Genomic DNA, 13819 nt, shown 5'->3' with positions numbered 1-13819 from the left:
GGGGGGGGGGGGGGAGTTAAAAGTGGGAAAAGTCAAATTACCCAAGAACCCAAGACCATAGAGTTTAGAACAGAGTATCACTTGACCTGTGTGATGATGAGAACGATAAAGAAAATGAATTGGCCTTGTTCTGTTAATAATGATACAAGTTTTCACTCAGAAGTACCTGCAATGTTTCCTGCTGGTTTAGCTTCTTTGTATTCAGCCTGTTGAAGAAATAAAATTGTTGGAGTGGCGTCTTGACAATCAATGACACATGGAATTTCTGAAGATCAAGTAAATACTTACTGGCCCCTGCCCACTATCATTGTTTCCGTGAAGTGCTATTGCTTCCTCAATCTGCAAGATCTCAGATTCAATGGTGTATACCCTTTCCAAAACCTCTGGATTGCTCACAAAGCGGACAAACCTATTAACAGAAAGAAACATTGGACCAATTGATATCAAATAAACACCGGACTGATATGTTTCTACACCATTATCACACTTGTATTCTCTTTTGTAATCTTTCTCAGTATCTGTAGGACGTGCCAAAACAGCTTAATCTAACAAGGTGTGAAGCAATCATGACTGAACTCCTGGACACTCCAGAATAAACGTTATATGACAAATGCTTACAAGAGTTATTTGGTTTAGCTTGCTGGCTAGAGAGAAAGGAGGGTAAAAGTTTCCTTTATCGGTTTGCAACAATATGGACTGTCCCTAACAAAGATTCCGACGCATTTAGAGAGAAATGAATTTGAAAAAGTTTATCCCTTTGCACATGAGACATGATAGATTACAATGTCAACACAAAATTGATATTAAGATTACATGAAATTGATAGTTGGAATTCTTACAATTTCCACATAAAATTGCACAAACCTTTCCACTGTACACTTTGTAAACCATGAATCATCAGCGTGAGCATCTGGTTCCAGCAAAATTGAGTAACCACCCTTTGCAATTTGATCCTGAGCAGTTTTCAAGTGAGCAAGAAAAGGAGTAAGCAATCCAGAAGCTATTTTCTCTTTCTTGTCATTGGCTATAATGAAAAGATCACACCTGAAAAAATATGTAATTGATTAGTACAGAGAATGTCAGCAGCTCCGCTCAACGTTCTTCAAAAATGCTTTTGCAAGGAAAGACATTACACTTAGCAACATATTTTACTATCCAGAGGCACAATAACCAAATGACTACAGCAATGCCACTCAAAATACTCAAAGTTCTATTATTTGACCAAAATATTGGCACCCAGGATCCTATAACGAAGAGACAAGTAGAGAGATAAATTGCATCTGCAGATGCTCTTGATTTTTCAGTTTGTAAAAAACTCAACAAAGATAAAACAATAGTAGTAGCTAACTTGGGTGCAGTTTTCACATCAATCCAGATTTCAGTCTCTTTCGACAATCAGACAGCAATGCCATTTCGATTCAATCATATCATACAAATATATTAAAGAGAACCTTAGGTGCGCCTATGTGGTACCACCATAAACAAACCATGTTAATTTATTTATTTCCAAAACTAGTCTTCCCCTTGCATGAAAAGTTGTGATTTTTATGAAAAGTTGCGAATCAGAAAAGCTCTAGCCACCTTTGAGGAAATGATAGAAGACCCCAAGCATCATACTTTTATCAAAATCACATATTCACAGGTTCACAAAAGGAAGACAGTATAAGGCTCCATAACAAGATTGTTGAATATCCGACTGGATTTTCAATCTATATGTTCAAGGAGGTTTGAATTGCATTTTACACAGTTATTTCTCACAAGACACCTGGGCCTAACTCAACCCCAAAAGAAAGCTAGCAGGGAGGACTGTCCAAGTCCATATAAGCAAACCACCATTCGATTCCCCAACCAATGTGGGAATGTAACAGTGACAGAAAATTATAAGTCAACAACCAACTAAACTTTCAATGTCAGACTAGTTGAATTTTGCATATGAATCCTCTATATCCATTCTGCTATATTCAGGCCCATTTTGCTCCATCACCAGCAAATAATTCAAGACAAACTCAGTTTATGCTAAAACTAAAAATTCTCTGAATCTCACATATGTCTGACATGACATACAATCCTCTAACAAGAAAACAACAAGTTGAACATAATCATCATCAACCATATAAAACCAAAGAGATCAATCTACATCCATATAAACACAGCAACAAATCATTGTAAAACACCATTCATGAAATATTAACCAAATAAAAAGACAACATTTTTCAGTATACATACCTAGTTCTAGTAGGAGTAAGCTGAAAAACAACTGAGTCAAGTCGAGTACTCGACTTCATGATTCTTGCACTTCCAATTCCTTCACCACCAACTCTTAGATCTTCAAAATAAGCTTCCAAATCTTGAAACAACAAAACCTAAAGCTGAATAAAACAACCCCAAATGAACCAATCAGTAAAACCTCACTATTTTCATCATCAAGATTCCTTTTTTACACAAGAAAAAACACAAAAACCCACTTTTTTAGACAAAAAACAGCAAAAGGGTCCAAAAAGATTAAAAGAAACTTCACTTTAATTGGTTGTTTTCATACATTAACACTCACCCAAATCAAAATGTCATTCAACAAAATCAAGATTCCACCTTTACATGCAGAAAAACTCACTGACCCATCACCCAATATAGCTCAAAAAAACACACAAACACACACTATATGTGAAGGATCCGAAGAAAGAGAGCAACTTTGGATGCCCCCACTGGAGAGAAAAATCTACTTACAATATACTAACAAAGAACAAGATTCCACCATTGGATATATTATCACCTAAAGTGAAAAAAGAGAAAGGTCAAGGGTATTTTAGGTATTTTCGTATAAAAAGTTGAGCACTAAAAGATGAGAGGACAAAATGGAGAAGGTGTGATAAGAGAACTTTTTCAATAAAGTGACAAAAGTACCCCTTAAATGGGAGTGTGTTGAGAAAACCACCAACCAGGTCAACACTTTTAGAGTTTCAAAATTATTTTTGTTAGAAAATATTTATTTTTAACAATGAATTTTTCGATATAAATATCGAACATAAAATTAAAAAATAAAAACAAAAAAACACAGTGAGTGATGCTAATTTGCGCCTAGGAAAATGAGACCCTCTTTTTTGGTTTTTTTTTGGGTGGTGACAGTCAAAGAGGCAGTTGTACATCAATTATATGCACTTAATTTTTTGGTTTTATTTATTTATTGAGATAGCTTTAAATATTATTTATGTTGTGTTTTTCGTAATTTAATTCGATTAATTTTTAAAGTTAGATCAGATTATATTATTTGAATATGTTAAATAAAAAAAGTTAAAATACTTAAAAATTATACTAAAAGTATTAATTAATCCTATAAATTGTAATTTTTATTTATTAATATGATAAAAAAATATTATAAAATATTGATTAAAGTATTTATTATTTGATTAAAAAAAATAACAGTTAAAAATAGATAAAAATAATACTGCTCTTTATTTTTATGGATTGCGACGTTAGCTTTTACATATTTTTATTATAAAAAAAAAAGATTTCGAAATCGAATTATATTAAATATGTAGTGTTATTGTTGTATGTGCCTGAGTTATGTAGATATGTACTAGGGTGGGGGTAGAGAGAAAACATACCCTTTTTACAATTTTTATAGGATAAACCCCACTCTCACGCATTATAAGTGGTAGAGTCAGATTTTTTAATAAAAAAGTTCAAAATTTATAAAAGTAGACACATGAAATAGCTAAAGGAGATTCGATATCTACTATTTTTATATTAAATATTATTTTAATTATATATAAATAGCATAATTTTCTATCAAAAAAATTCGAATTGTACCAAGGTGACTCTGTCCCTGCCCACACCCCACCCCCACACCCCAAACCCCAAGCAAATTTTTAATAGAATTGCATATTTGGGATTAGCTTTCGTCTTATCTATGAATATAAATTGTGTCTCATAAATTATTGTTAGAATCAATATGAGTTTATGATTATATGTTATGTTGCATGTGAAGATATAATTCATAAGAAATAAGACTAGTTAGGTATATGGAAATTTAAATTTTTATCGAATTTCAGATCTTATAAAGTATTGCAATTTGCACATACATATAATTTCGAATTGTGGCAGAAAAATAATCTAAAAATATTTTTCTAAAATTATAAGCTTTTTTTTTTTCCACATAAATGAATTCTTCCTAAACAACACGACACCAAAATATGTAAAGAAATAGCTGTGACAATTAAGACATGAAATAAAAGAATCACAATGTCACTATAAATACATACCTAAATACTAATATACAATGAATTTTGGCACATGAACAACAAAATATTCAACAAAAAAAAAGTTTAATGGGTTTTGAGAAAAAAAAAATACTCAAACCGTATGCTTGCTCATTTATTCGATATCTGATATCTGTTATCTGTTTAAGAATAATTTAATTATAATTTAAATTGAAAATTTTTATTTTAAAATAGATTTAATCTAATGGACATAAGTCATTTTCTATCAAAAACGATTTTATATTTATTTGAATTTATATGTTATAAATTAAAAATTAAAAAAATATTTATCAAATTTTCGATAATCACATATGGTATGTCTGTTGCATTGGTTTGCCAAAAACTTGTCATGAATAAAAAGTCAATTATTGGAAAAATAAACATTGGATGCTTCTAATAGAAATTTCTGGATCTATTAATAGTGCTATGCATAAAATATAATTTTACTGTAAATACAGTACAAAATGTTATCATATTTTATACTATACTAATTTTTTTTCATAGAAAAAAGAAAACATTTTTGGTCATGTGATTACAGTAGAGTTCAAGCACCCCTTTGGATGATAAAAATTGTGAAATTTTACAGCAAAATAGATATTGTGTTTGATTATGAATAGAAATTAAAATTATATTTGAAGTTTTGTATATAATTTAAAATGAGTTGATATTTTTCTAAAAAAAAAATTGTTTTCACTTTTGAGATGAATTTCAATATTTTTGAAATGTTATGGCCAAATATAATTATTGAAATTCAACTAAAAAATTAAAAAAAATTAAAAATGAAAAGCATTCATTGTCAAACGGTAACTTTAATTAAGTAAAGGAAAAGGAAAAAGCATAGCACAGCCAAAATAGAAAAGATAAAATTCAAGTCATAACTCCATATTTTTTTCATTTTGTTCACTTTTTAGGATATTGTTTTTGAACAAAAATTATATATATATATATATATATATATATATAATAACGAAAAGATTCGATAAGGTCGTAAATAATTCTTCATTTTTATTAACAAACTAATAAACTTAGCCGCGCTATGCGCGGTATCTAAAAATTTTCATTTTTATTTAATTTTCAAATTCAAATAGATTAGTTAATAAATTTTATCATTTAGCTTTTTAATTTCAACTCAATTCATGAATTAATTTTATCAAAAAATAAATACCTTAAATTAGCAGTACGGTCAAATACCTATACTTTTTTTTGGTTGAATAGTACCTATTCCTTTATGTTAGTTATAATATATAATTAAGAATTTATGACTTCATTATCCATTTGAATGAGTTCTCAAAATTAAATATGGTTAACTTTGATGTTTGTTAAAAATTTAAAGTGAGATTTTTAGTCTTTTAAATTTTTTAAAAAATATCAAAGAATTAAAATAGTAATAAATTCAAAAACAGACTTAGAAATATGAAAAATTATTAGTAATAGATAAGTTATCTATAATTTGAAGACTTAAAAATGTACTTCAATATTTACATATTAAAATATAAAGTTCTCTATATATATTGATTCTTTGGAAGGAAATGGGTGATACATGATTTTAGTTCGGTAAAATAATTTTTAGTGATATAGAATTAACATAAAAATAATATATTATTGTTAAAATGCATAATAAAATAAGTAATAAATGAACAATTATAAATGAATGATAAAAGATTTTATGTCAAGATTAAAAAAAAAAAACTTATCTACTAAAAACTTATAATAGGACTCTTGAATTTTTTCTACATAAAGTAAACATAAAAAAAAATTGTTCACAAATAATATGAATATTTATAATTATTAACGATAAATAATATTTTCTTATACTTAAAGTGTAGGAGAAAAATTTAAGTAAATTTTTAGAATCATTATAATAGAGGATGAATGGTTAAGTAATAAGTATATTTGAAATGATTATCTGTATTAATTTTTTCCTTGATAAATTCTCTTCTATAATTCTAAGTTTTTTTTAAATTTATTTTAACACTATATTTTAGTCTCCCTTTTTTCTTTTTTTTCTTTTTTATTTTTTAGTCTTTGCTTATTTAATTCTATTAAGAAAACACAAACAATTAGCATCGTAATTAAGAGAATGAAGTTTGCTCGTCTTTAGTATTTTTACTAATTTATATATATTTTTTTAAAACAGTAACAATTAGCATCGTATCTTAACATAATCAAGTTAGCTTGTCTTTTGCTTTTTATTAGTTTAAGCAAAATGTTTAAATGAATTCTCTTAATAAATTTTTATTAGATTTTTCATGATTCATATTTTATTTAAAATTTAAAAATAACTTCATAATAATTTTGATTATCTCCCCCTGCTAAGGGTATCTACAAATACATTTTAATGTTTTCAAGAATTGTTTTTGTCTTACTTTTAGTAATGATCTTGCTCTTATAATTTCATGAAAAAAAACAAATCAATTACTCTTTTATATATCTTATTTTGTATCATTCTTATTAGAAGTAAAAATAATTACACAAAGCAGTCTTTGTCGATAGATTTTGCATTACAAGATTAAAGTAGAGGACAAATAAGCTAAACATAAGTAAATTTGGTTAGAAATATTTTTTTGATGTGCTTTTAAGATGTCACAAATTTAAACATAAGTAATTTAAGGTTATGAAGGTATAAAGTTGGAAGTTATAGGTATTACTAATACGTATTAATTAAGTATAAAGGTTATGAAAGATGAAGAGGTGTGAGTTTATGATAAAAATTAAATTAAAAATAAATATATAAGAATAAGAGGAAAAAGGTTTTAAAAAGTTACATATTTTTTTAATAAACAAAAATATGTTTAAGTAAAATCCTCCACCATTTTTATGATTTATTTTATTATATGACATATTTTCTTTTTACCTCATTTTAGAAATTTCAAATTATTAAAAGTCTCCAAATATGCTTCTAATAATAAATATTATTTTTAGTAATTACTATTATTTTGAACAATATATACTTTTTCTCTTATTTTATATTATAGGAGAGATATCTATTAAGAGAAAAATTAATTAAAAACAAATTTAAAAAGGGACATAGAATTAAAAAGTTAATCAAAAGGAATAGAAATTTTTTTGAAATTATCAAAAAAAAAAAGTAATCATACGGATGTTTTAAAATAAAATTAAAAAACATTTAATTTTTTATTGATTAAATTCTCAAAATTGTGAAACATTTGGCCTATAAATAATATAATAAATAATGCAACGTTAAAATTATGTATTTTTACCATATCATTTTTATGTGATTGTGAGATACAAAATTATAAGAGGAATCGATTTATTTGATTCTTAGCTATATAATATTTGTATTTAATATTTAGTATTTTATTTACTTTATATTGAGATGTGATATATTACTTTTTTTATTACTTATATTTATTATATATGTGTATAACATTTTTATAGCTAGTGAGGAGGAAGATATTGTTAGACGAAATTAGAAATAAGATATATTGGCGTTTTCTCAATTAATTAATTAATCTGATAAGGAACCAATCAACTCTTATTGCATCGGAGGTTTAACCGGAGAACTATAAACAATCCTTACAATAATACCAACAAACATACATAAAATTAGTTAACTAATCAAGCAAAAATATTTAAAATATTTAGTTATATATGATTTGAAGGGGAAAGAAGGATCAATTTCTCAACATAACATAAATACAATCCCTACAATAATAACAACAAAAAGACATAAAATTATAGTTGACTAATCAAGCAAAAATATTTAAAATATTTAGTTATATATGATTTGAAGATGAAAGAAGGATCATGTTTTCAACATAACATAATTCGGTTCTTCAAATTTACAAAGTGAATAAAGACAATCAGTGTCGATAAAAACTACAAGAATAAGAAAAAGATCTCAAAAAACTACAAAGAGAAGCAAAAAAAAAAAATGAACAAATTATTTTTTCTATACAAGAATCATGATTTGTATCATCAACAATCCAACCTAATAATATCAATATATATATGTAATTACAATAGAACAAAAATGATAATTATAATTTGACATGTCAAATCATTTTACCTCACAAAATCAAAATATGCAAAATATATAACATTTTTCATAATACATCCCTCTCCTGCAAAAATCAGATCAAAGAAGACAAAAGAAATTAACAAATCAAAAAAACAAAAAATGAAGAATAAGGAAAATAAAAATAAAATGACCATCATGCAATGTCTCAAAGTGGGTTTTTATAGGTATAATATTTAGGAGTTATAATTTTTATATTAAATATTTTGAAGGTTATGAATATGAAAGGTTACGAGTTATATTATTAAATTAAAGGTTAGGTGTTATATATACTATTAAAAGATTAGGAGGTGTAATGCTTATTAAATAACTTATTAATAGCAATATATATATACACATAATATTATTGTGTAAAAAAAAATAATCTAAAAAGTCCTAATTTTTTTAAAAAATATATATATATTTTTCTCATCATTGAGGCATGCTACATAGGCGGATTGAAGATCCTCATATATATATATATATANAACTATAAACTATATATATATATATATATATATATTGGTTTGGACTCAAAAAGCAACATCATATTTAATGAAAAGACTTTTAAAATCTATAGAAATGATATTGTATATTCTCAGTGATTAATAGTTTATCGAAAATAATATTTCTACCTTCGTAACATTAGAATAACATACATATCATGCTCCTATTAGTAAGAATATATTAGCCGATTTTACATATATATGATTGTAAATATAATTGTAATTTTCATAATATTCAATTTTTTGTGAATTATTAACTACTCCCCATTTAAAAAAATGACTCTATTTTCTTTTTAGTCTGTCTAAAAAAATGACTCATTTTCTTCTTTTTGGCAACATTTTAACTTTAACTTTCATCGTGACATGTTTAAGACCAAAATATTAAAGGACATTTTGGTACATTTGACATAACTTTAATTTAGAATCACAAAGATTAAAAATCTTTTTTTTCTTAAACTCCATTTTAAGTCAAACTAGATTATTCTTTTTTAAAAGAAAAAGAGTAAATTCGAATAGTCCATTATAACTTTTTTTCTCTTTGAAATAATCATTATCTAATACACAAATAATTCCATTATATTTAGCTTTATCTTCATGATCATGAAATAGACTTAGTGCCTACACAATAGTAGGATAATTATCTAGTAGAATAATAATAATCTTTAATATAGCTGTTGAACCATCTTCGATATATTAATATTTTATAAAGAATACTAATAACACACTTTACTCAATATGTTATGATCTCCGATATGATTTGGATTTAGTCAAAATTTTAATACAGGTTTCGAATATTGAGTGGGAAAATAACAATAAAATAATATGATCATATATCATATGTTATTCGAACTTAATCAGAGCTTCAATACATACATCAGGCGGGAAAATAATAATAATATGTTATCACTTATAATGCATGATTCGAATATAATCGAAACTTTAATTTGAGCTCCTGACATCAAATTAGAAAAAAATTATAAATGTTAGTACTTACTATTCAAAGTTCAATAGGTATATCATTATATTTGTGCCCATGATCATGCTTTTTATCATAATAATCCACTTACTTAATTGTATATAAAAGTGACATAATAGTCCTTATGAAATTACCATAGTCACTAGTGGAACGTGACTTTCCTACTTTCACTTGGAAAATAATTTTACAAGGAAATTTCTTTTCCAAGACAACATATTTTTTCGAAATTGTTACAATTTTCTGAAATTCAAAAAATCGTTTTCACAATTTTCGCTTTAAATAACTCACAAAAATTCACAAACAACTCTAGTTATAAGAATAAAAGTTGAAATTTACAAACTGAAAAAAAAATAATTTGGAGAACAATTAGGTAAATTTCTATCTTCGATTTCACTTGGATTATAGTTACAACTTTATTGTTGAAGAATAATCTAGAAGTTGAAACCTACTCAATTAACCACTTCGAAAATTTACTTATATTTTAGAAAATAGATAAAATGAGAAAAACAAATATCCATTTATTTTTACACAATTTTTTTTTTGGGATGAGTGCGCGATAAGGAAATTGATGTTAATTAAATAACAAGGTAAAAAGTATCGTGCGAGGTATCATATATAATTTCATAGCCAAAAGTTTATATTTTTGCTTAGTAATAAAAATGACATTAATTATATTTAAACAAATAAATCAATTTAGATGATTTAAATCAACATAAATATTAGATGAAAGAAACAACAAACTCCAATCGTAACATGATTTTAGACCATTATTATGTTTGACCAATAATAAAATAAAATACAATAACAGACTTGCACTTTTAGACATTCTTACAAAGAAGATCCACGTAAATTTTGTTGTCGTTAAAGCCGCAAGTTTAAGTTCAAATCATTTTGTTCTTCAGCTATGTTAACTAGTTCACCTACATTTGATGAAATATGATCATCCAATTGATTTATCAATTGTCTTGTACCATAAACAATAGTCTGATTTGAATTTCTTAAAGATGAATTTGAACCTTCAAACTCTGTTTTTTTTTTTTTCCATTTGTAGCATATTACTTGTGGTGCTTTGCCCCTACTTATCTGTATAACATTGTTTCCTCTTGCCATTTTTTGTCTACTTATCGGTAGGATGACATTGCGGATTTTCTGTCAATAAAATAATGAATGCATATGCATGAGAACGTAAGATGATATCTCTCTCATGCGTTGACGGATGAGTGACCAACACATGATTTGTGAATTTCATGTGAGTACGAAATGATCCATAACATAACGGATATCGAAGTAATACACGAAATGAAGGAGGAGAAAAATTTGAGTTATTTATATTCGAAGTATGAATGATGAAAAATTTCTCTAAAGTAAGGAATGATGTTAAAAAAAAATCAATCATGCCCTATAATTTTAAATATGAAGAGAATTTTTTCTAGTGAGTGGCAACTTCAAAAATATATAATTTAATGATATTCTCCGATTCTTCAGAAAGAAAAAATATATTTTCTCTCGAAGTAGACAAGGTTTAGAAAAGAAATATGTATTATCTTAAAATTAATCAAGTGACTCCTTATATACTCAAGACATTTATTGTCAATTAATCTGTATTTTATGCATTTGGACATTTAAATTTATGTTTTTTTAATTATCAGTAGATTAATGTAATTATTAAGAGAAACAAATTTCTTTATTAAACTTTTGACAAGCCATACTTGTCTTCCTTACAATTGATATTATCGTAATTAATTATGATTTTGACTGAAAATAATATAAATGATAGATTTGATTAAGTATAAAATTAAAAAAATATTTATCACAGTAAACCCATATAATTATTTATTGTTCATACAAATCATGACTAATTTGAGGTAATATTTTTTTTACAAGAATGCAAAGTATTGATCAATAATTACATCAAAGTTGGCTCATAGAAAAAAAAGAGAAGAGAAATTAATATTTGGTTGACATAATTATAAATCACTATTTTTTCTTCTTGTTTTGAAAAAAAAAAAAGAAGACGAAGAGAAATTCACTTTTTATATTTTTATTCTTTGTGAATATCGGTTTCTTTAGGAATATTATAATTTATAAATAATAAAAATTGTACGTATTTTATTTGTCTCAATTTATGAGACACACTTTATTTTGTAGTCAGTCTTAAAATAAAATAAAATAAAATATTTTTATATTTAATTTGTGTTTGAAAATGTGATATGAAGTCATTATTTCAAATCATGATTTTTAAGTCATTATCGTAGAAATCTCACATCTAGGATTAGAGAGATCAAGGATTGTATTGATGTATTGATAGTATTGATGAAAATAATATTGAGTTACAAGCTCCTTATATAGGATAGAGTTGTAGAGTCCTAAGTTAACTATACCTAGTACCACTACAATACATATTACTACTGTATTTAGAAAATAAGTAATCCTAGTCATAATATAATCCTAATTAATATAATTAGTCTATCCTAATGCGACTCTAATTCTACAACAATGATGTAAACTCGTCGATCAACTTTGTTGGACCCGTTCCTTTGACATGTTCCAATCATCAGTTTCCTTCTTCATCAACATTTGTTGCAGATACTTCAGTCAGTTGCGTTGAACCTATTCCTTTGACATGTTTCAATTGTCAACTTCCTTCTTCTTCAACAATCAAGACTTGCTGCAGACACGTCAGTCAGTTACGTCGAACTTGTTCCTATGACATGTTCCAATCATCAACTTCCTTCTTCTTCAACAATTATATAGACATACAATTTGAGATCATAATACGAAATTCTCCAAAATTCATGATTTGATATTTCAAATCTTCAAAAATTTATATTTTGATTAAAGAGTTTCATCATTGTAAATTTTACAAAAAAAAATTATGCTTGGGTGAGGAGATTGTTTGTACCATGCGAAATGAATTATATTAAAGAATAACTAGTTACTACTATTGTCGACTAGTGAATCCTTATAAAATTATGTGTATTTAATTTAAAATTTTGTAACCGCAAATATTTACTTATAAAAGGAACATGAAATAATGTGATTTATCGATGACATTTTAGGATATGCTGATAGTTTGTTTATGAAATGTGATTTGCTCAGTTAGTAAGATTTTAGAAAGAATTAATTTTTTTTTATAGTTTTCACAACATGTGGGTTTTTCATGTCTATAAAAAAGATACAACTTAAGAAATTTCAAAATACATGCTCAAATAAAATTTCAACCTCATATCAGTTTGATTTCACATAGAATGTCTAAACGACCCTTAGAATAAATTTAACTTTCAAATATAAATTTAACCCGTAATGGTATGATTTATAGCCCCACAAACATTTATGTAATGGTCCAGTCCAATAGTGATATTATCTACTTTGGACCTAAGCCCACACGACTTTAAAACGCGTTACTAGATAGTAAGACATGCTTATTTAAAAACCCAACATCTATATTGTGTTTTACCGATGTGGGACTTCTAATCTTAAGCTGGGGCATCGCATTAGCATCCTCGTTGAGGTTTGCCCCATCATATGGAATTTGCCTATATACAACACTGAGGTTTGTCTCGCCTCACCGAAATCTGCGTAAACTCAATTGAGCTCCGGCCCACATCGACAAGCCCAACACAAGAGTTACTCTAATACAATTGTCCCGCTAGTGATTCCTATTTGGGCCTAGGCCCGTATGACTTTAAAACGCGCCACTAGTTGGGCCTAGAGCCATACGACTTTACCAATGTGAGACTTATAATCTTAAATCGAAGAGTCACAATTTATGACTTATTTTAGACCACATATTTTCAAAATCTTTCATATTTTTAAAAAATTGTACTCTTTTGGAAGGCAAAAATTTAAGGCACATCAAATTAAATTGAACAAGTGACAACTTAAGTTCAACAACAACAGGTCTATATTATAATTACATACGTGATGCATGAGAAGAGTGGTACTTCCATAGCTTTATCCCTATTATGTGAAGGTAGAGACAGGGGCGGACCCACATGCACTTATGAGGGTGCACCTCCACTCAGTAACTTTTTTTAAAAAATCGTATATATATATATATATA

At 26.6% G+C, this 13819-nt stretch overlaps 1 protein-coding gene across 1 annotated transcript in view; it reads right to left on the bottom strand.

Annotated features, from left to right (window-relative positions):
• Positions 1–2878, bottom strand: part of LOC107031171 (COP1-interacting protein 7) — a 10283-nt gene extending 7405 nt beyond the window's left edge. Inside the window, exons 1-5 of the mRNA XM_015232429.2 lie at positions 2552–2878; positions 2227–2369; positions 865–1044; positions 289–409; positions 167–206 (exon numbers count right to left, since the gene is read on the bottom strand). Of these exons, the coding sequence (XP_015087915.1) occupies positions 167–206; positions 289–409; positions 865–1044; positions 2227–2285 (400 nt within the window). The 5' untranslated portion in view covers positions 2286–2369; positions 2552–2878. The remainder of the gene's footprint in view (positions 1–166; positions 207–288; positions 410–864; positions 1045–2226; positions 2370–2551) is intronic.
• Positions 2879–13819: the final 10941 nt, after the last annotated feature.

The sequence above is a fragment of the Solanum pennellii genome, chromosome 9 (genome assembly GCF_001406875.1).
Source record: "Solanum pennellii chromosome 9, SPENNV200".
Lineage (NCBI taxonomy): Eukaryota > Viridiplantae > Streptophyta > Magnoliopsida > Solanales > Solanaceae > Solanum > Solanum pennellii.
The sequence above is the reverse complement of the archived record's forward strand: the minus strand, read 5'-3'. Positions and strand labels throughout refer to the sequence as shown.